General features: G+C 41.2%; 1 protein-coding gene across 1 annotated transcript in view; it reads left to right on the top strand.

The window, feature by feature from the left end:
* The window catches only part of MYO10 (myosin X), a 165,240-nt gene that overhangs the window by 82,098 nt on the left and 60,628 nt on the right, over positions 1–22,514 (top strand). Inside the window, exons 4-9 of the mRNA XM_063400355.1 lie at positions 9,806–9,993; positions 17,553–17,687; positions 18,697–18,821; positions 19,741–19,754; positions 19,878–19,962; positions 20,625–20,728. Coding sequence (XP_063256425.1) covers positions 9,806–9,993; positions 17,553–17,687; positions 18,697–18,821; positions 19,741–19,754; positions 19,878–19,962; positions 20,625–20,728 — 651 coding nt within the window. The remainder of the gene's footprint in view (positions 1–9,805; positions 9,994–17,552; positions 17,688–18,696; positions 18,822–19,740; positions 19,755–19,877; positions 19,963–20,624; positions 20,729–22,514) is intronic.

Raw genomic sequence — 22,514 nt, 5'->3', positions numbered from 1 at the left:
AATGTCTCCCCGGATTTGAAGGCTAGTATTCATGTTATTTTCTCCATACCTTTATTGCATGTCACTGCTAACACTATGAGCCAAGAACAGAAAGCAGACCAACATGCAGGATGAAAAGAAAAACTATCAGTATTTGCACAAATACCAACAGCAGCTTAGTGCTGTTTGGTCAGAACTTTTGCAAACGGTGCTGAATGCTTCTGCACGCGCCGTTCCCTCACTCGGAGGTGAGCATTAGCTCCTTTTTCTAAGGTCTGCTGTTCCCAGACCAGCAAAGTCATTGAAATCAGGGCAGGAATCCGAGCTCCAAAACTTAGGGCGCTTACCTGTCCACCAGCACATGATTTCTTGACATGAGTTAGGCTTTTACTGTAAAGCCAGCTGTGCAAAATTTACTGCTTGTGCTGCACTGTTCAACTGTCTTATACACATATTCCAGCAGTTTAATACTAGAAAGCCTGCAAACAACCCCTTCAAGTTGGGAGTGAATTAACTTACTTTTATAGCTATTGTTTATCTGTGTGAATGGATTATTGATTCATAGCCAGGCTGTTACTTTTATTTGAAAAGAGGTGGTTCCTTTCACACAAGCAGTTTCAGCTTTTTCCCTTTGATGTTTGTCAGTCTCTCCTTTTAAAAGCAAATGGAATCCAAAAGTTCCATTTAGCAGATTTTTGACAGTTAATTCCATTTGCCATCTCAGTCCTGATTTCTCCACCGATGGCTATTTGGCAGCAGTTCAGTGTCATCCAGCTAACTACCTGGCATAGAATTAGATTTCAGTTATGCCGGGTTTTGATGTCTCTTTTCATGCTCTGTTGAAGAGTAATTCCTGTTCTTCCTGCTTTCCTCCTAAAAAAAGCCCTTTCTATAGAAGAGATCTTCAAATATTAAAGAGCCACGGAAGTTATGGAAATCGGGATATCAATATGTAAAATACTTGCAAGCAGAATTAAACAGATCTGCAAAGCTTTATATAAAAATATTTTGCCAGTGTTTTAGAGACACTGCTCTTTGGTTCATCGTTTTACCAGCATTTTGGTTTTCCTTTGTGTGTATTTTCTGTGAAAAGCCCCTTCATCTCTCCAGTATGAATGTATAGGAAGGAAGAAGACCATTTTTTTCTTTTCCTTGCTGGAGGGTAAATTAGACCTTCAGACAGTTTTGAAAGACTCATTTGAGCATTGTGCAATAACAAAGCAGGAGGAAGAACTAGTGTGTTGCCACAGGCCATTTGAAATTAAGTGATAAGCCATGGGGTCTCTGCTTTTTGTGAGGCTGTTTTTTTTTTTTTTTAATTTAAGCTAGAGCTTGACTGGTTAAAAATGTGCACACAGATTGCTATAGTCTCGTGTGCAAATTTATTTTCACATGCTGTATTGCAGCCCATGAAAATAACAAAAATCAATGTCTTGTTCTGATCAATCATGTTTGTGTTCAGGAGGTCACTGCCTCTATCTGCTTGGCAATGGTGAAGATAGAAATTCTTCAGTAATTGTTTATATGAAAACTGTATAAAAGGTCATTATTCTGACCCAGAACATAGGACTGCTGCATAATAGAGATTGCATTGTATTACTCAGCAAAAAGGTACAATAAAAACAAGGAGACTCAGTGTTTTTTATACAGGAGAAAAACTGTGACTATCTTAAAGAAGGAAAAATGTCTATCTGATGTCTGTATTGTTATTTGCTGGTTTGGTTTTTTACCTTTGGCTGTAACAGTGCTCTTTTATCAACCTTTCTTTATATTGATTTCATACTTCCTAACTAGACTGGTTTTCATGTGGATTCAGGATAACACTTGCAGTGTTTCCTTGAGTAATCCCCACCCACATGGAATAATCTGTCCAGCAGGAGGAGGAGAAAAGAAAGAGAAAAAAAGAAGATGAGATTAAGCTGTGAGTGTATCTCTTAACCAGGTGGAGAGGTGTTCTGGGGAAGATCTCTGAGCCTTCTGTGGAAGCAGAAAGGTGTCTGCCTCTGTCCATTTTTGGATATATACATTGGCAACTAGGGTGACCAAAACCCAGTTTTTAACCCTTAAGAAACAGACCTAGACAGTTTCATTTAGCTTCCTAGGACAAGGACTCAATGAATGCACAAGATTGAAGCTGTAGGGAGGAGAAGGATTCTCTTAGTGTAGAAATTAAGGTAGCTGGGTTACAAAGTACAATTCTTTTCATGAAGAGCTAGCACAGCCTTTGCCCTTGGAGGGGCTTGGGAACAGGATGGTGTTGCTTAATACTGTTGCACCAAGGGAAGCTTAAGGTCACATTAGCTGGACTGAAGGGTCAGTAATAGAAAAGGCTGCGTCTAAGAGGGTGTCCAAGTTGCCTGTGATCATCTGAAATCACATTTTAAAATAACCCAAAACTATTCCACAATCTTCTTGTGAACTGTGCCAGTGGAATCAAGCATAAAGCCTGGCTTTGGAAAGGTCTTAGCCTGTTATGCCTGGGATGTGATCTATGCTCAGCACAGAAGGAGAAAAGGCCAGCAGGGAAGTGTTTGGTAGGAGAGGCTGCTGCAGTTTCTTCATGGGCTGATGGACATGGTTTGAAAGTGCAGCTGAGCAGTGTGAGAAGACACTTTCCAAAAACAGTGACAAAGAGAACGTGTGAGAAGGTGGGTCTTGGCTGTAGGTAGCTGATCTTTCTAGTGACATTCTGTGTCATGTTCTGGTTCCTTGCTAAAAGTCCTCTCCTGTGGGTGCTAACACTTGTATTTGTAGTGTGGCCTGTGTATTTACAAACAGTCATTTTGCCATCAATCCTACAATGACCTTAAGAAGAAAAAAGGACAGTTTAGGGGTCATAATGTTGTGTGCATTGACAAGGAACTCAGAAATAGAGAAAAGCGAAGCTGATGTAAATTTGGGCGGTTGGAAGTTCACCATGAGTCACCAGACATGGTGAGGACTGCAGGAGCCCAAGCATGTAAAGATGATTATAGAGTATGGCATTTCCATCTTAGAAATGGCTTGATTGGTTGAAAGAATTTAAAACATGTAGTTTTAAAAAGCATTTAAAATTGTAGTTTAGTACTTCACTTTGATTATAGTTTTTAAGAAAGAAGCATTGCTTCAGACATGAGACAACTAGATTCTGTCCCACTGAAATTAGCATGGGACTAGCTGAAAGACTGGGTACACTTACCACAGTGGGGATAAATCGAGGTCCTACCATGAATGAGGCATTAATTACTATCCCCTTTATGGCATACCATTGTCCCTTCTTCTGCCTCCCCGAAACAGCACGCCCATGTGTCCCAGCCATCTTTCTCCTTTTTCCACTGATGTGTATGTGGTAGACATTTGGTTGTCTATGCCACAGGATAAACTCAGCCCTGATTACCATTTGTATTTTGTATATCCTTTCACCTGAGAGAGCTTTGAACCACAAAGGCCATATCTGCAGTATGGAGCAAACTCTTCTGTTCCCAGGTTTTTCATCCTGACACCTTAAAATTTGGCATTGAAAACATAACACAAATTTGGTGTTGAAACAGAAAAACAACAACAACAAAACAAAACAAAAAAAAAAAATAAAAAAGAAAAAGTTTGATGGATATTTTGTGGTCTTTTAAAAGTTGCCTGCCACTGCATGTTCTGTTAAAACACTGGTTCTATTACTCAGTATTGTTCCTGTAGCTATGATAATTTAAAGGTGAGATGCAGAGGTTATGTGGAACGGTCATAAAAATCTTTTCCCATGCCTTTTGTAAAAGTAACATAGAAGTAGCTTTGAGGTGAGCCAGTTATACTGCGGTTTAATTTGAAGTTTCCCATATATTAAGGGTAAGCCCAGAAAGTAATACTGTGGAATAAATTGGCAGGTTGATACCAATACCCCATTAAAAAAAAAAACAACTTTTCAAACACAGAATCAGTTCCTTAAGGGACTCCAGGAAAGTCAGGAAAGTCAAGAATTGTTCAAAGACAATCCAGAAACATATTTTTTGAAGCATCAGTAAACATCCTTTTCTTCCTGTAATAACATAGATTTTTCACATTCTAAGGTGGAAAGGCTTGAATGTGCTCTTAAGAGAGCTGGACAAAGTCCTGTTTCTCTACAATGTTAATGTATATATCTGTAACAAAACATCTTAATTTCTGTATTTGATCTATTTCAGCATCTCTAGTTCCAAGCTGGGAAGAATATTTTGATTTTTGGTGATAGTAAAGAAACACAATAATAGAAAGAAACAGAGTAATGAAATCTTCTTATGCCTGTTTTAATAGTGCAAGCAGTTTTGGATTCTGTTGAGGTTGCTGGTCAAAGATTCCATTCAGGAGCAGCGCATAATGCGCTTCAACAGAGTCCTCCAGTCTGCCTTCCCTCTCCCAGTCTCCCTGTGGCATGAGATATGGAAAGCCTAGAAGAAGTGTGTGTCCCCCTTTTTATTTATTTATTCATGACAGCAGGACGACTGGGATGTCTCAGATGCTAGAAATCTGTGAAGTACAGAGGGACACCTTGATGTAGAGGGAGAAAGGTCATGAGAAAAGCAGTGTAAAATAAATTTAATTACGTTACAGGGAAAATCGAGCTTGGGTAGAACACAGATATCGTAAAGGATCCTCAGAAACAGAAAAGTTGTTGTGGAGAAGTTTTGACATAAAAAGGAAGAAGTGGAAGGTGTATGGTTGCTGGATATGGAACAAACCATAAAAGATATACCCCAGAATTCTAAAAAGCATCTGTGAAGGGGAAAAAGATGAAAAGCAGGGTGGCTCTGGTGTATTCAATATGTTTGGTTTATAGGACTAATGAAGTGGTCTCCCATTAGGGAAGTTTTCTTTTTCATTGCTTTTTCATCGCTTTGTCATCATTGAAAATCTGAAAAAAAATTGAGGGGAAAATTTCTTACTATACTTTTTTCTCTATTTTAGTCTGAAAACCTTTTCTACATGGGAGAGTAAGACATTTCAAACTGTGTTTTGTGTATACATTGCAAACATTTTTCTTGTCATTCTAAGTGTAAAATACATAAAGTGTATTTGGATCAATAAAACCTTGTATGTCATTTAAATTTGTTTGGCATCAAACTAAAATAAATTGACTGTGTCTTTATTTAAAAAAAAGTAAAAACCACCCTCTCATGTTAGACAGGACTACTCTGACTATGTGAAGTTTTGCTAGAGTATTTCTGTGGGTATCAGCAGTCTTTTGAGCTCTTGTTAACAAATTGTTTTTCAGTGTTTGAAGAATGATAGGATGATTTCAAGACAGAGGCTCAAAGCTAATTGCTCACAGAAGGCAACAAGCAAAACAAAAAGCTTTCAAAGAACTGATGAAAAATCTCTTCCTTTCTGAAGTACATCTTTTATTTTGTCTTGCCTTACTCAGTGTCTAGCTGAGAAGATAGGATTGGAACTTCTAATTTTGAAAGTCCTTGTAGAGGATCGGCAAACACTCTTGTTTTTCCTTTATGCTGAAAAGGGGGAGCAGGATTGTCTGTGGCTTGTGAGCTAAAGTGTTTTATGAGATGAATTAACAATGTAAATAAAATTCTAGTAAAAGTTTGAAAGTGCAAAAGGAACCCAACCTTTAATACAGTAATCAAATTGCTGCATTGGCATTCAGGCTGAGTAACTCAACTTTCATTTATTCTTTGCTTTAAATACCTATATTAGCTGTGACCTGACAACAAGCTGTTACTGGTTTGGTCTGTACCAAAGTAGTTCAAGAGTTTGTGTGTGGTTCTGTCTGAAGCGTTGGGTCAGTCATATAACAGGGAATAGTAAACTGCCCTGTTCACTGCCATGGATTTAAGGGGTCAGGCTCCTAACAGGAGTTCTCACAGTATATCACTGGAAAACCTCTCAAACTATTTCAACTGGAAATCTTCAGAATTCCCCTGTCTGCTTGCTAGTGCTCTGGCAGCATTTCTCCTATTCATAATTGCTTTGGAATGCTGTCATTAAAATAAGTAATTACTGACTTCAGAATCAGATTAGAAACTTCAAAGAACAAAAAGAAAATTTAGATTACTGTCTTACAAGCAAAGTGGAAGTGACATTCTTGTGTGAAAATACCTTTCCTGAAATTTCACCTGCTTTGTGATGTTGGCATAATATAGTAATTTAGAGATCCTGCTTCTGATTGCTAACCCATTTAATGTGCCATATGATGGTGCAGAAATAGTGTTCAGGAGACAACACATGTCCACTGTGCAGTACTGCATTTTTTGTGTATTTTGACAGCGGTTTAACCTGCTGCTAAGATGCTTGCATTTGCCAAACCAGAAGGTCTGCCCTGCAAGAAAGGGTTTAGAGTTTAGAGTGGCTGCTCAGGGTCTCCAAGGGAGGGCAAGTGGGGGAGCGTACAAGAAAGATTGAGAGGGACTTTTTACAGGGTAATGCACTGACAGGACAAAGGGAAATGGCTTCGAACTGAAAGAGAGTACATTTAGGTTAGCTCTTAGGAAGAAATTCGTCACTGTGAGGGTTGGGACACTGGAACTATTTGCCTGGAGAAGTTGTGGATGCCCCATCTCTGGAAGTGGTAAAGGCCACATTGGATAGGGCATTGAGCATCAGTTTTAGTGGAAGGTATCTCTGCCCACGGCAGGGGTGTTGGAACTACACCAACTTTGCTCTATTTACAACCCAGGCCATTCTGTGATTCTATGAATTTGGGAGATTCTTCATGGGAGAACATGTATCCTTCCCCCAAGTCCTTAACTTTGTGGCTCTTAGAGCTGCCAGGGTAGAGTCTAGGATCTACTGCTTATAAAATACTGCTACTAGTAAGACCTTATGATAGGTACTGGATGGGATAAGTAGTAAGCATGGAAGTGATGTAGGAAATGATTCTTGCAGCAACAGATCTTGCTGCAGTTGAGTATCCCAGAGGCAATTTACAAAGACTTCTGGAAGATTTGTCCTTTAACGTGAACTTCTAAAATAATTGGAATAGTTTTTAATTACAGTGCTGCTTTAGCCCATTGATACTTGCTGAACTACCTTGGGTAAAGACAGAACTTTTGCTTGGGCCAGCTAACTTCTTAGTCCTTGCAGACTAAGCTGATTGTGGCTACCCCTGGGTTGGACTGTGACACCTGGTAGATGACAAATGTGGTAATCTGTGTCTGGGAAGAATATACTTTTTCTGTGATCTTGCCTTGGTTCAAGGAGGTTGTGTTTTGAGGTCCTGAGTTTGTTCTGTCACATGCCATTATGATTTGGTGGCAGTTTGTCTACACATTTAGCTTGTCCTGCAAAGAGGTAGTACGTAGTTAAAGCACCAGAAGACTGGAACAACAAAGCTGCACCTTTGTCAGTAGAGGTGGTGGTTCTTCATGCTTTTGCTGAAAGAAAAAAATAGAAGGATTTTTTAAAATAGTGACATGTCCTGAGCATTACTTCATTAGGTGATTTAGAAATTGTTTTCACCAATATGATTTCTGCTGTTCACCAGGTTTCTTTTATTGCTGTAATACACCGCCCATTTCTCTATTATACCTTATTGAATTACAAGGCAATGAAGCCAGCTCACTTAATTTAATAAACTATTATAATTCACAGTAATGACTAATATTCTGGGAGTCTTTCTGTTACTTTAAAAAAAAAATGTGCTTAAATCATGTGAAAGACTGCCTGATTTTAAGTGAGTGTATGTAGAAGTGGACTGCTGTCACCTCTTCTGATATTTGCTGTTTAGAAGAGAAGCAAGAAAAGTCACAATGTGTAGCCCGTGGTGATGCAGTTTTGCCAGTGCTTTATTGTGGAGATATTGTTCTGTCAGATACTTAATCATGCAGAAGCTATAGAGTGATTATTTACTTATGAAGCTAGATGGTATCATGTTTCATGGGGATTTTTTTATTTACATCTTTGCCATGCCATCTGTTGTAATGGCGTGCCTCAAGTAACTCTTTTCCAAAGACTTCAGCCAGACTTTAATAAGGGAAAGAGGAAGATCTGTAGCAGTCTCTTTTATTGCTCATACTTGCTCTGCAGTCATGTAATTAACAAAGAAGCCTCTTAAAATTTTTCCCTGTGCAATCTGTGCTGAAATACATATCAAATAGAGGAAGTTTCTTTTTCAGAACCTTCCTTGTTACTTATTACTTATTTAAGAATCCAAGAGGGGATGATCCCAGGAAATTAAGCTGTTGTCTCAGTGCTGTAATTGCCCTGCCATACGATCTCATGTTGAAATGGTATCTCTCCTCTAGATGAAATCCCCTGAGCTGTTGCACTGCATGGGAGGGTGGGGGGGCGGTGTTATAAAATGCAGATTGAAAATTCACCACTGTAAAAGGTACTAGAGTTACAGTGAGGAGGAATATTCCCCTTACTGCTAATAAAATTGTCATGATTTCAAGGGCACCGCTGCAGTTCCCTTAGCAAAAGCTCAAAGCTGCAATTTGTGTCGGGCCTGATGGAGGGTGAACAGGTGGATAATGGGGACTGTAACAGCAGGGTAACAGTGAGAAAGGAGAGCTGATACACAGCGATAATTGCGTGTTAATTATGGAGAAAAAGAGTGAGGCAGGTAGATGCAGGCTCTAAATGCTGCAAAAGAGACTGATAGAGGGGAAAGAAAAGTATGGGGGAACTGATGGTCCCTTTGTGTTAGTGAATGCCCTGTGTTGGCATTAGAGGAGGCTGCAGGAGGAGCACATGGGGCTGCCTTTCGGTGGTTTGCAAGATGCTGCTCCCCTTATCCATCGTCTCTGGTAAGGGTGCTGTGGGGATGAGGAGAGCCCCAGTCCTGCTGTCAGTTTTGCAGCTGGCTCCTGTCAGCGACGAGAGGGGTGACTGCTGGTAGGGCATCTGTCTGTACGTGAGGGCTGTGTTACAGGGCTGGAGACTGCCCAGCCTGGCTCTTCACCAGTCCGGAGCAGGGCTGCTGAAGCCAGGTGTCAGCTTCCTGCCTGTGACCGCAGAAAGGGCGCTTGACAAAATGAAATTGGTAGCGCAGCAGTAACACTGCACATGCCATACAGTGTATCAATTAATTCCACATGCCCCAGAACCTCTGGAGACAGCATGCTTAATGTTATCTCCTACCTCACTTAATGTGATTTTATTAGAAAAATATATTGAAGTGAATAGAGGGTGAGGGAGAAGTTGAACAGCATTGTGAACAGACTGTTGCAAATGATCAGGTTACCACAGCCTAATGAGTTAAGGCAATGGGAATGGGCATAAGCTGCTACCTGGGTGGTTTTAACTGATGTGTTCTCTAATTGCAGTGGGATAGAAATTAATGACTTGCCAGCTGCTGTTTTGCATCCAACTAATACTAAAAATGTTGAGGAAATCTAGCGTTTTTGGAGCAGCTGCCTCTTCACACACTTTTCTTAGAGCCTGTTATTCTAAATATAATGATTCTAGTGTCTGCCATAGTGCCTGATACTTCTGTTTTAAAAGTGAGTAGCAGAGAAGGACTTGGATACTCTACGTGGAAATACAGACTTTTCCACCACCATTACTTGGGCTCAGACATGTTTTTATTAAGTTCAGCAAGTCCCTAAGGAGACATGAGAAGCAGCTGTAGGCCAGCGCTGATAGGCATTACCTTGCAGCTGTAAGCAGCATTAAGGCAGGGATTTGTACAGTCAATACGCTCAGTGTTATAGGTTGGGTAAGCTTGAGAACATGACAGAGGTGGGAACAACTTTCACCCTTTTGTTGCTTTTCTTGAGAGGAAGAAATCAGGGCGAATTGCTGGCCGCCTTTACCCAAAGGATTGTTACTGTTTTTCCAATGTGTATTTTTTGTTTGTCCTTTGAGAAGAGCGTTAACCCACCACACGTGTGCTGACTGCTCTGGGGGTGCTGTGTGCTTGCAGACCTACATTGGTTCCATAGTTGCCTCGGTGAACCCCTACAAGAGCATCCCGGGGCTGTACGACGGCGCCGCCGTGGAGCGCTACAGCAGGCACCACATGGGAGAGATGGCGCCGCACATCTTCGCCGTGGCCAACGAGTGCTACCGCTGCCTCTGGAAGCGCCACGACAGCCAGTGCATCCTCATCAGGTGAGTGCTGCCCGCTGCTGCTGCTTCCTGGGCATCCCTGGGTATTTCAAGGTGGTTTGGGAACGTGGCTGGGGGCCACGCTTTCTTTTTTTTTCCAGAAGAAAGCAGGCTTTTAAAACGGCAGTTTCACAGAGTTCTGAACTTGTGTGGTGTCATTCTGTGCACCTCTAACAAAAGGTTATTTTTTTAATGCATTTTACAATTATATTTAGTGAAAAGTGTCTGTTGTCTTTTTGTGCATTTTTTGGTCTTCACACATCAAATGTTACCCTAACTGTTTTCCCACCAGTTTAAACATCTCTGTGGAACTCAGGAGTTTGTCATCACAAGACCCTGATTCCTGTATGGAAAGAAAAAATTACCCTACCAGTTCTTGAGATACGTGGTAAATAAGAATAGCAAAAGAGAAACCCCTCCACATTTCAGCCATTTAATTCTGCCTGATTAATCTTCCTTGCCTAATCTTGTTGTGCTTTAATTTAATGGTGATTTAATAGCTTCCCGTTTGAGCCACTGTGTCACTGGTATTCAGGATCTGGCTGTGGCCGGGTGTGCGTTAGGGAGCAGTTGGCATTTCAATTGCTTTTCACTGCTTTTAGCTCCTCCTTCCCTCTGGCTCCAGAAGCACTGAAAAGGCAGCCAGCTATTTTGCCGTTCCCTAGCCTGCCAGCTCAGCTGTGTTGGCTCACACACAGGCATGGAGACCAAAGTCTGGCCTGCCAGATAGAGAGGACCAGGTCACTGCAGCATGGCACCAGCCACCGGGCTCTGGGCTGGGTGTGATGCTCAGGGGGGTAAGAGACCTTGTGTTTCCCCTCCCTCTCCTCTCTTGCCTTCACAACACAGCGTTATGTTTTGACAATGTACTTGCTGTCACCTTCCTGCTCCATGAAGTTCCACGTGTAGAGCTCTTCAGGCACAAGATGACATGATTTTGGCTGTCTCCCCACCTCCCCAGGAGTCCTTGTGGTGGCTGTAGGATTGACTGCAGCACGGGGCAGATGGTGGGACAGAGAGGGGATGAAGCAGAGTGAGAGCAGCACCTTTTGCAATAGCCAGTTTCCACTGTCTACTTTCTATTGTCATTTCAGATTATGGGCCAAGTTGCAAGGCTTCATGGATAAGAGAGGGATTTGGTGTATGTAGTTCAGCACCCAAGCCGTTGTTAGAAACGTGGATTAGCTGCAACACAGCTAGGCCTGCTTGCAACTTTCTGCAGCCTCTCAGGTCACAGTGTCCACCTGCCCTCGCCTCTAGCCAGGTTCTGCTTTGCAGTGACACAAAGCTGAAGAGTGTGCTTTTTCAGCTTTAACTGTATTTCTCTTTCTTATTACTTAATACATAGTTCTGTACATATAAAGATGAGCTCAGGTAAGAGTCCACACAAAAATGAAATTCACTGAGATCTTTGTCATGTGACAATGGCTAGCCTGGAGTCATGATTTTGTGTTTCATTGCCAGGCAGTTACTTGTGAACAGCCTGTGCACACAAATTTAGGGACCAAAACAATTTCTGGTGGCCACTCTTATTTGCCATTCTGTAGTAGCCTCAGTATTTTACCTTTCATTCCAGTTCCTCACAAGCTGCCAAGAGGAATGCAGGTGGTGTCCTAAAATGGACATAAGCAGAAGTCTGTCATGTTCCAGGGGAGTCTTCAGCACTCTCTGCTCTGTAAACCATGTGCTTTGGTACAAATAAGCCATAATATGGAGAAGTTTTGTATTAGGAATCCCTTTTAAAATTGTTTCCTGTGGTCATGGATTGAAACAGTGATGTAAGTGTAAGTTCTGTGTTTCAGATAAGTGGCACAATGCAACCGTATAAGGGTATCTTGTTTCTGCAGAAATTGAGGAGACATGCAATTCAAATTTAAAAAAAAAATGAATGCCAAATCTGCTTTCCTAAAAGAGCATTATCTGCTCCATCTGTGAAGGACTCAGAATAGGATTTTTTTTAAATTACTGACAGTTTCTATGGCCTTCCTACAGCTTAGGAATGTCCCTGTTATCACATACCTAGTTTAGGGTGTAGGAAGTGGAGGTATAACAATGTGCTTGGCAAATTCAGCATCCTGGTCATTCCTGCATCTTTTACTGGCTTAGAATTAAATGTTGCAGCAAGTCACAGTACTGTCACTGTAACTTTCTTTGTTACTGCTGGCATTTGAAAAAGAAAGTAGCCAGGTGGAGGTCTTTAGTGTTTGAATTCAGACAAATATTCTGGTCTTGCATTTAATGTAAGACACGATAAAGAGGAAGACTCTGTTGCATCTCGAAAACACAGTTAAAATGAGGAATTATTCAGGTAGGTCTCACATTCTGATAGGCAGTTTGAGCTCCTCCTGACCTTGGGATCTCAGCACTCGGTAGCAAGGTGTAACAGCCCCACAAAGGAAGGCGCTTGGAATGCTTTCTAAAGATCCTCTGGACTTGAAGTGCCCTCTGCTGGCCCCCAGAATTAGCTCAGTTTTGGTTTGGGGCTGCTTTCTTCAGGCTTTGGGTTCAAAAACCTGTGAAAAAGCTTCTAATGTTTTGAAGTATTAATATTGGGTATTTTTCTGGCTGGGGTAGGGTGAGAGGGTGAATTGCAGAACACAAATTAGAAAAACTCAGAATATCATTTAAATGTGAGACAATTTTTCCAGTATAACCATCCAGATCAGAGGTGAAAAGGAAGGAAATATAGAAGAGAAATCAAATCACCCAAAGATGCTGATTTGCTGGTGTGTGTAAAAGGCATTAATTCACAATAATGCTTCATTAAAAGGACTCAGCAGCCTAAAATGTCAGCAAAACAGCACACTGAAGAAGTTGTACACAACTGGTGTATTAGGATATATATGTCGTTGTGAAATGGTGTTTTAACTTCCCCAGGCTAAAAAAACTAGAGTTTTTCTGTAGACAAAAACATCAGCATCCATGAATTCTCAGTTTCATGTTGGTCTGAACCATTACGGCAGGGTCCAGTTTCATTTAAAACAGGGGAAAAAAGCCCACCGTGTTAAAATCACCTTCTGATTTTTCAGCTGGGTGCCTCAGGAACATGAAGGAAGTCCTTCTAATTTGAGCCATAGGCAAACAGTTTGTCCTGGTGTAGGAAAGGGGTTGAGTTCCCCCATGATTTGCTGAAGTTCACAAGCTGAGACCAAGTTCAAAGCTCCATGCCTTTGTTACAAGAATAGGAAAATATCTGTAGGCTTGGTTTGGGATTTTTTTGCTGCTCTGTGTAAGGTGTCTGTGTAGAAGCAAACACATGCTCTTCTCTCAGATAAAATTGCAATTGATCCACATCAGAGCACTCCTTAGGAAGTGTAAAGGGAGCTGCAACCATTACTCTGTATGACACTGAAGTCAGTGCTGTGAGTGGGAAATCACTGTCTGATAACTGATTTGTTCTCTCTGTTACTGTGTGATGGCCTGAAACTTTTTGTTGTTTTTCGGCTTGAAAATCAATACAAACCAAACCCTTTCTGTGGGATCCAGACCTGTCATGGGTCTGATGTTCTTGTGAGACTGACACAGCAAAGTTCAGATCAGCATTTGATGAAGTATATTTGCTGAAGGGACCTGTTTTGTCTATGTGTATCTGCCTTGGGTTTTTGAAGGCAGCAGACTGTAAGGCTCCAAAAACCTCACTTGACAAGGCTCTTAAAAGGACTTATGGTTGTTCATGTACTCAGACACACAGGAGAAATACTGACAAGATATTCTCAAGAGGTCAAAACAACAAAAAACTTTATTGGCAACTTCAGAAAATCAGAGAACTTTTACAGAGGCTTAAAGCAGCATTCCATCAACATAAAACACTTCTCAAAGCATTAACTTAGCCCTTTAACTTTCCAAACTCTAAGTTCATCCAATTTTAAGTTACACAAAACTTTGAGAAGAGGGAATTGGAAGAAGAAAGGGAAAGAGAGAAAGGCAGAAAAGATACAGAAAAGAACAAGTATAGCTACCACTCCTGGTCCCAGTGGTGTTCAGCTGATAGAAATCCCAGGAGAGGTAGGGTCATGTGCTGGCCTCGTGTGTCTCAGTTCAAGGACTCTTTGGCCTTCCCAGGCCCTTCCCCTATGTGGGGCTTCTGGTCATTTGGCCCTCAGGAACTTCGTTAGGGATTCCAGAGGTGTTCAAGGAGCAAAGCCTTCGGTGTGCCAGTGATTAGCAGCCACTACAGACTATTCTGTTTATTAGCCAGACAGAACAGGGAAATTATTTCGTGTTATGTCCTTCAGACTGAGGAGTCTCTCTCAGTGACCCCTTTTTACACTGTGGCAATCATGAGTCTAGGCTGCTGTGCCCTTGGCCTTGCATAGAACAAGTCATGGAGAAAGTCTAAAGATCTTTTAAGTGGGGGCCTTCTGGCCTGCTGTCAGACTTAATATGTTCACAGTCCTGAACGTGGTGATGTGGAACAAGCTGGGCACTTAAACTCATGGGCTGGAAAGGTTGCATTAAAAAATTCACCCTTTTACTGACCTTGTAGGCAAAAGCTTTCTAAGGACTCTGAAAGATTGATCCCATGTAACTGTAAAAGTGAATAGAATGAAGTGGTTGCTACTAAATGAGTAGATAACATGGTGTAAATTCATCCTTTGGACTTTGTGGACCTGAAGGTGATTCAGAGGAAAATTTTAAAAAGTGATAAAAAGTATAACATGGGAACTGGCTAATGGAGACAAGCAACTTGAATTTGGGGCACTAACCATCAAGTCATGCACAGCAGAAAGAGAACCAGGATGAATTGCTGGTTGCTCCTTCCACCATGAGAACTGAGAGGTATCAAATGAAGCTGAAAGAGGAGATTGATCTGAAAAAACAAGAGCATTTACTTTTTAAGGGAGTATAGCTAGAAACTCATAGATGGTAAATATATATTGAGGGTTACAAGACACATAAAAAATAGGTTTAGATCAGGAAGCCTCTGAAGAGCAAATAACTGGAAGGTGGAAGAACAAAGAAGGGAAATAATCCTATGTCTTCCATGGGCATCTCCAATTGGCAACTGTCAGAATAGGACACTGGGCAGGTTCAGAACCAAACCAGTTCTGAGTCTCTTCTGTTCTAGGAAAAAAAGAAGAGTATGTAATTGTGCATAACACCAGCTGTACCAGAGAGAGGTGCAGGAGATATTTTTCCATTGGCTTTGAGTATCTCCCTTGTAGAATGGCTCTCAGTTACAGCGGGGTACCTTTCAGCTTACACAGAATTAAAGATTTTCCAGGTCAAGAAGGGACAATGGGTAGGGACAGAGGAAGGATGGTATCAATGAAAGAGGTGATGTCCTCAATGTCTCCCTGTGCCTGCTGTTGAGCTATGTGCATGGCTCAGAGGGAAAGAACTAGGCAGGAAGAGGTACCACTTGATGATTTATTGCACTGGACAAGAATAATGCAAGGGTTTGTGAAGCTCACTCAAAACTACTAGTAGAAATGGTTTTTTATGGTGAGTATTGAATGCAGGAATATTAAGTATTTGCTTCTTGGGCAAAAGAGTTGAGTGAGTGAGGGCCTGCAAAGAAAAAGGGAAGGAATACTGTTTAGGGCAACTTTGGGAGGAAACTTCCAAAGAGGTCCCTCTAGAAGGCATATTCAAGCAGCCTTTCCCCCAGCTGGTTCGGGAAAAGATTTCCGTGGAGGAGAGTGGAAAAAACCTGTTTATTCATCAAGCAAAGTATTTACAAGCATCAAAATGAATAATATGACACAATAAAACCTCTCATGGTTCTGAAGAGATGGCAAATTCAGAAAGTCCTTGTCATGGGGTGTAGCTCGGCTCGCTCTGTCCCTTATCAGTCCCTCTGGCACCGAAAAATGCCATCCTGGACCCTGGTGGGCCACAGGTGTGAGCTCCCGGTGTTTTTCTGGGCTTTTGCCCCAGCGTAGGGCTGAACAGTTCCAAGAAAAAGAAAAACCACAGTCCGGGGAACTTGTCTGCCTCAGCTAGCTAAAAAAAACCTAACTAAAAGCAGAGCAGAGCTCATTCCTGCTATCCATGCTGCAGACAACACCATCTATGAGAAGGAGTGCAGAGGAGTTTCTGGAAACAAACCCCACCCTTCTTCTTCCACCCTTCACTCTCAGAACCAGTGTTAAAGGCACAGAACTCAATATCCAGCACAAGCAGAGCAGATGACTGGGGATACAAGCACCATGAAGTCACCCTAGGACAAACACTGAAAAGGCCACACATCAAGGGTAGAGTTACATAGAAAACACTACAGAATTTGTTTGATGTGGTATAAATACAATGGATGAATCACACTTGCTGGAACATATTGTTGGTTGTGAAGATGTCTTGTTATGTTTCCTGAATGTCTCTTCCCTAATTTTATTGTTGACATTCATTTGCAGGAAAATGTCATGCTGGTTTTTTTGGGCAGTACTTTTCTTCTTTGCTTTTTACTAGAAAGCATCGTTATATTTTGTTGTAACCTAAAATCGGTGAGGTTGTTACTCAGCAATGGCACAATAAAAGACTGTTAAATTATCTAAGCTTGCTCCACATGCCCAATTGTGCTGCATCAAAGTTAGTGCCAAAATTCCTACTTGCTACAGTGGAAAAGGTGAAGTAAGACCAAAATGTACCCTCTTTCTTTGGGAGTAAACTGGAATGAGGTACAGCTTAATTAGGAGCTAGGCCACAGTTTAGGATGCAGTGCTGTGACTGTAGATGAAGAGTGAGCAAACTAGACAAACTTTACCCACAAGTTATATTTCTTAATGGCTCACAGTGTGTGTTTAGGCTACATAATTGAAGGGAAAGGGAATGGGAGAAATGAGCCAAATCTAAACTTTCCCTTTTTAGAGTGTTGGTTTTGAAGAGAAACTGAGTATATTGCCTTCTATTTCTATCAGCAGGGTTGCTTATTAACAGTTTGTTTTTAAAATATCCGTTTAGCTTTATGTATTATCAAATAGCTTTGTTCTCCTGTGGGTGGTGATGAGAGGGTTTATATCCGTGATGGTAATGAGAGGTGGAAATTGTATATTTTGAACTCACATTAATCAGGTTTGTTTCAACTGGTGTGTAAAAGGTTTATTTAAAGAGTATGCAGCTCACTAAGAATTTCAGCATTAATTATAGAAGTAGCCTTTATGTGTTAGAGTGTGCACTAGTGTCTCTAACTTCCTCCTCCTCACAGCAGGGCTCCTTCATTAGCTGGATTGCTGCAACAGAATTTTCCCATCTTAATTCTCAGTTTGGTCTTTATCCCTGACCATTGCTATGCCTTTGTTGTGACTTTGTTTTAACGTGATGGTGGGAAGTGTTGGATAATTGTTTGCATTCAGAGAGCTCTTCGTTGCCTCCTAGGTGTGTGTACATAGGCAGTCAGTGCCTTGAAATGCTGCCTGAGCAGTGGTATGGAGCCTAAGGACAGCTTGTGTTTTTCCTTGATGTCATATTCAGGAAGTTTAATGGGGTGTTCGGGCTCCATTTGACCAACACTTCTAATCACCCTCGTCTTCCTGACTTCCAGTAATGTAGAGTTTGGATGTCCAGCCAGAGGGCTCTTCACTGGCCCTTGGGACTGTGCAAACCACTTCCTTCTCTTCTTCCAGTGGCGAAAGTGGTGCTGGAAAAACGGAGAGCACCAAGCTGATTCTCAAGTTCTTGTCTGCAATGAGCCAACATTCACTGGAGCTGTCCTCCAGAGAGAAGACCTCCTGTGTGGAGCAAGCAATTCTTGAGAGCAGGTATTGGATCTTTCAATACACGAGTATTTTTTTCAGAAGACATAAGACTTGACATTGAAATAAGAGCTTGCAATGTAATCAAATATGTGTGTGTGTTTACTGAACAGTTAAATGTATACTGGAGAAAGGGAAATAATACATTAAACAAAATTACCTGGCTGCTCTAGAGAGTTGCGAGCATGGTAGTATCTCTTAGTGAAGGAAAAATATATGCAGAGTTTTGAAATTGATGAAGCTTTAATGGTGGCTTTCATTTTTGTTTGGGGCTAAATTCAGATAATCAGAGTAAGGGAAATGGGTGATGGGAGGGAGAAACCTTTGGTTCAGTTTGTGTAGCCTGAGGATACATTACAACAAGATACAGCATGGTGAGGATAAAGTGCTCAAGTGGTAAAAGCATGCTGAGGAAAGGGAGGATAAGGAGAACTGATAAGACAGATGAGTAAATGCATCAGATAAATTGGACACAATCTACGCAAGCAAGCAAGAAATCTTGGTGTTCAGGTGAAACGACACGGTTCTAAACTATTTAAAAACAAAGGCAATTTGAGATGCTATTACTTTTGTTTATCTTGCTTCATCTCTGCTGTACGTGCTGTATCTTGATGTAGTTTTGGGGTTTTTTTAATTGCCCGAGGACAAGGACTCCTTACTTCTGTCTAGCAATTTGCATGTGCTGAGATTTCTTGTTGCTATCATTTGACTACTGCAGTGAGAATTGTGTGCATCTTTTGAGTGATCACAAGAGAAGCAGCAAGCAGCAGTCACTACTCTGCAGCTGCAGGGTAGCTCTGTATGGTTTATTATCCTGTTGCATGAATACTTGCATCTTCTGCTGGGAAACTGAAATGCCCCTTGCTAAATGGAGGATAATGCTGGGATGTAGGCTGCTGCTGAGGAGAGTGTCAGAGGGGAGCTTGTCAGAGTGCTGTTCCTTTCACCAGCCCCATGTGAAGCTGTTGGCATGCTGGTCACAAGTTAACACTCCTGTCATTCTCTGTCTTCACAGCCCAATCATGGAAGCTTTTGGCAATGCCAAGACTGTTTACAACAACAACTCAAGTCGCTTCGGGAAGTTTATTCAGCTGAACATCTGTCAGAAAGGAAACATTCAGGGGGGAAGAATTATGGATTGTATCCTCGTTTGGTGATTTGACCCCGGTTTGTGGGAAGCGCCCATGTACCTCCTTGATGGAGGACTGGGAGAGCTGGCTTGCCTTTGTCTGTGCTTTCACCCCATCCTGAAATACGTGCAGTTAAATTGAGCTGATGTAGGTGGGAAGGGGAAGCAGCAACACCAAATTCACACATGCACAAATGCTTTTGTGGCAGCGTGGAGTGTTTGGGGTGTATTTGGAGGAGCAACATTTTGTGTTGTTACCACTAGCATGACATGGCTCATGCATTTCCCATGTAATGAGCTAATACAGCCTCAGGAGTCCTTGGGAATAACTTGAGTTGTCAGCCATTTCCCTCATTACTGTATCCAAAGATAAGCTGCTTACTTCCCTGGAAAAGTACTTGAAGGAACAGAGCTGCTCACTTTCTGCAGTGTGAGTCTGGGTGGGTTAAATCCTCAGATTTGTCCTGCATTTGGCAAAATTAGACTATGAGCTAGCTCCACCAGGGCACCAGAGGTGTCAGGATGAGGAATATTCCAAGGGGATCCTACCTGCTGTTTTAAACATAAACTGCTTTTTCACTGGGAAAAATTTAATTCTTGAGGTTGTTTCCAAGCTTTAGGGGGAAAAAAAAAAAAAGCAAAGGAAAATAGATGTCATTTAAAATGCAGAATCTGCCAAGTCCACTTTTGAAGGGATGGAAGAGATGGAAGAGAAGGTGTTAATACAATGATATTAGAACTGCTACAATATTATCATTGTTGCTACTTTCTTGTTGTAGGTGTATTGTATGAAACAGGCTTCACATGTTCTAAGAAAATACCATAATAGTCCTCCTGTTGTCTCAAATGAAAGAAAAAAGATTCTAAAAACTTTTACATTCATTGATTTTTACTTTATTCCTTAACTGACGTTTTTCTTGCTGGCTCCAGATTTATTGGAAAAAGTAAGTTGATGTTTGCTTTTGCTTAGTTAATTGTGTTTGATTTAATTTTTGTCTGAAACTGTGGATGAAAAATTTGTCTTTAAACACGATCACTTAAGTGGAAACTGTTTTTTTCTTTGACAGAATCGTGTAGTAAGACAAAACCCCGGGGAAAGAAATTATCATATATTCTATGCTCTGCTGGCAGGGATAGAAGAGAGAGAGAAAGGTGAGTGGCAAAGCACAAGTCACACAGCTGTAGTGGTTTTTTGCTAGCAGTCAGCAGTGGTGACAGCAGTGGAGAATTTAACTGCAGAAACCCACTAATGCAAGCTGAGAAACAGGTTATTTATTCAGCTGGGATTGAGTGAGTGTGAATTTGAGCTCAGCTTGATAAAGGAACCCACTTAGCTGAAGAATGTCACTGACCTGACAGTAGTTTTCCTCCCAGCTTCTGCTGTGGCCTTGGGAAAATTACGTGGGGACAAACATGCCTCATTGTGTTCAAACTGAATATTTTTTCTGGTACTAAATAACTCCACAGCAACAAAGATAAATAATTCTGGTCGCTCTAATCCTTTCTCATAAAGAAAGAGTCCACTGAACAAAAGAACTGACGTTTATATATGTGCAAAATTGCCTAAAGCTGTCTCAGCATCTCCCTGTGGTCTTGCTGTCTTTGAATGCTAAAAAGTAGAGTTAACTCTATTATGCAGCTGAATAAAACAAAAGACAGCAAATAACCCCCATCTGATTTTGAAATAAAACCTTGTCTTGTGTATTGTCATAATTTCTAAGCAAATGAATTGTGAACTGTTTAACTCTGACATAGTAACGTGGAGTACTTTTGTTTTGGTATTTCTTTTCACTCACCCTGTTTTCTCCCACTAGATGCGTTTTACTTATCTGTACCTGAGAACTACCACTACCTGAACCAGTCTGGATGTATAGCAGATAAGACAATCAATGACAAAGATTCTTTCAAGGAAGTCATTGTGAGTTGTTTCCCTAGTTCTTTTGCTTTAAAAGTGCTGGAAGTTCAGGTGTGTGGGGCCCATTGACAGCAGGGTACAAGGCCTTCCTGTGCCTTCCTCCGCCTTCCTCCATGTGCAGCTCTCTCATTGAGCTTACAGGGACTTAGATTTTCTCAAAATGCTTCACTGTCATTTCGAGCATGCCTTTATCTTTCTTCCAGTATTTCATTTTTACTCTGTTGTTTCAAAGTGTGCTGTAATTGAGCAAGATGCTTGTGTTTTGAAATGTAAAGAATATCTGTTGGGAAGTCAGTAAGACTTTTATATGCCTTTGCATTTCCCTCCATTGTGTTTTATTCCAGATATATATCTATCTCTATCTATATCACTGTTTTTCAGTCTGAAAGCTTTGCCCAAATCATGTGGCATCTACTGCATGGAGTCTGCAGTGCAACACACAGGGAATGAAGCACCTGTGACTCTTTAGGTTGCAGCTGGAAAATCCACTTGTGTGGAGTAACTCGCACAAAAGAGTTATGAAAACATAAGCACAGGTTAAATAATGAGTCCTGATGGAATCTCTGAATGGCTTTATATCACATCCACAGCAATTAGTCCATACTGACCACGCTAGTTGGGTATTACAGCACTGAGGTGATGTGTGTTAGATTTTAGAAATCAGATAAAACATTTGGTTTTATGCCCTTCACCAAACTGGTTTTGCTTAGCTATGTTAATCTTTTTGCCAAATTGGTGAACTAATGTGTAGTGGATGCAGCAGATTTTTCCAGTGTAAAAATCCCTTATCTTGTATGGCAGAAGGAAGTGTTGGAAACATTGGAAACTTAACTATATTGTAGTCGCGTGCTGAAGTTGATTAGCATGGCATTTAATTTGTGCTAATTGTCCCAGAGTAGGTAGGCCATGGAATCAGCTGGGTGGGTGAGGTTTGCCTGCAGCGTAGGCAGGCTGGGAGCAGGGGCTGCCAGGCTGCAGTCCCAGAGCAGGAGGTGGGCAGACACCCCACAGCTCACCCTCACCTGTCTTCTTCTGTTATAGTCATCTCCTTTGCCTGCTTCTATTGCAGCGCAAGTCTTGGAAATGTTACTTAAGAGGAACTTTTTTGTAGGAGACAGGGAGACAGTGAGCATGGAGATGAACTCATAGCATTGCTGCCCTTTTGCTGTGAAATGTTTTCTTTACAAATTAAACCTTCAGCCATTATCTCTACCCTGCTTTGAACTGTGGGATGAGTCTGAGGCTTTTCCATTTGTAATGGATGATTTATGAAAGATAAAATGTGTCATCTGTCAGACACCTGCAGTGACTATAACATGATGAGTCTGACTGTAAGGATACAAAAACTGATCTGGTCTCAGACAGGCTCATATTACACCCAAATTTAGAAAGCTTGATCATTTTGAGAGGCATACAGTTACCCCTTCTGTGTCAAAGGAAAGCATGTATTCCTCTTGTTTTAGTGTTTCTTTTAATGTTCTACTATTTGCTCTTCTCCTCATTTATGTATTGAGCCTTGATTGTTGCTATATTGTGTATTCATAAATTTAACGCTTTTTATTTTGATACCTTTATTACTCAATTTTACAGGAAGTTGTCAGACCACATTAGTAAGATGCATGTTTCGGCACAAAAATGATCAAATCTTACATGCTGCTGTGTTTCCTCCCCCATGCTTTGTTGCCTTCAAGGCCAATAGGCAAATTTTGGTAAAAATGTGCAGGAGGTAATCAATGAATAATTCAAATTAGAATAATTGCATTTGGTGCACAACTCAGGCGGTCGTTCC

Source organism: Prinia subflava, chromosome 1 (genome assembly GCF_021018805.1).
Source record: "Prinia subflava isolate CZ2003 ecotype Zambia chromosome 1, Cam_Psub_1.2, whole genome shotgun sequence".
Taxonomy (NCBI): Eukaryota; Metazoa; Chordata; class Aves; order Passeriformes; family Cisticolidae; genus Prinia; species Prinia subflava.
This window is presented reverse-complemented; position numbering and strand designations above follow the sequence as displayed.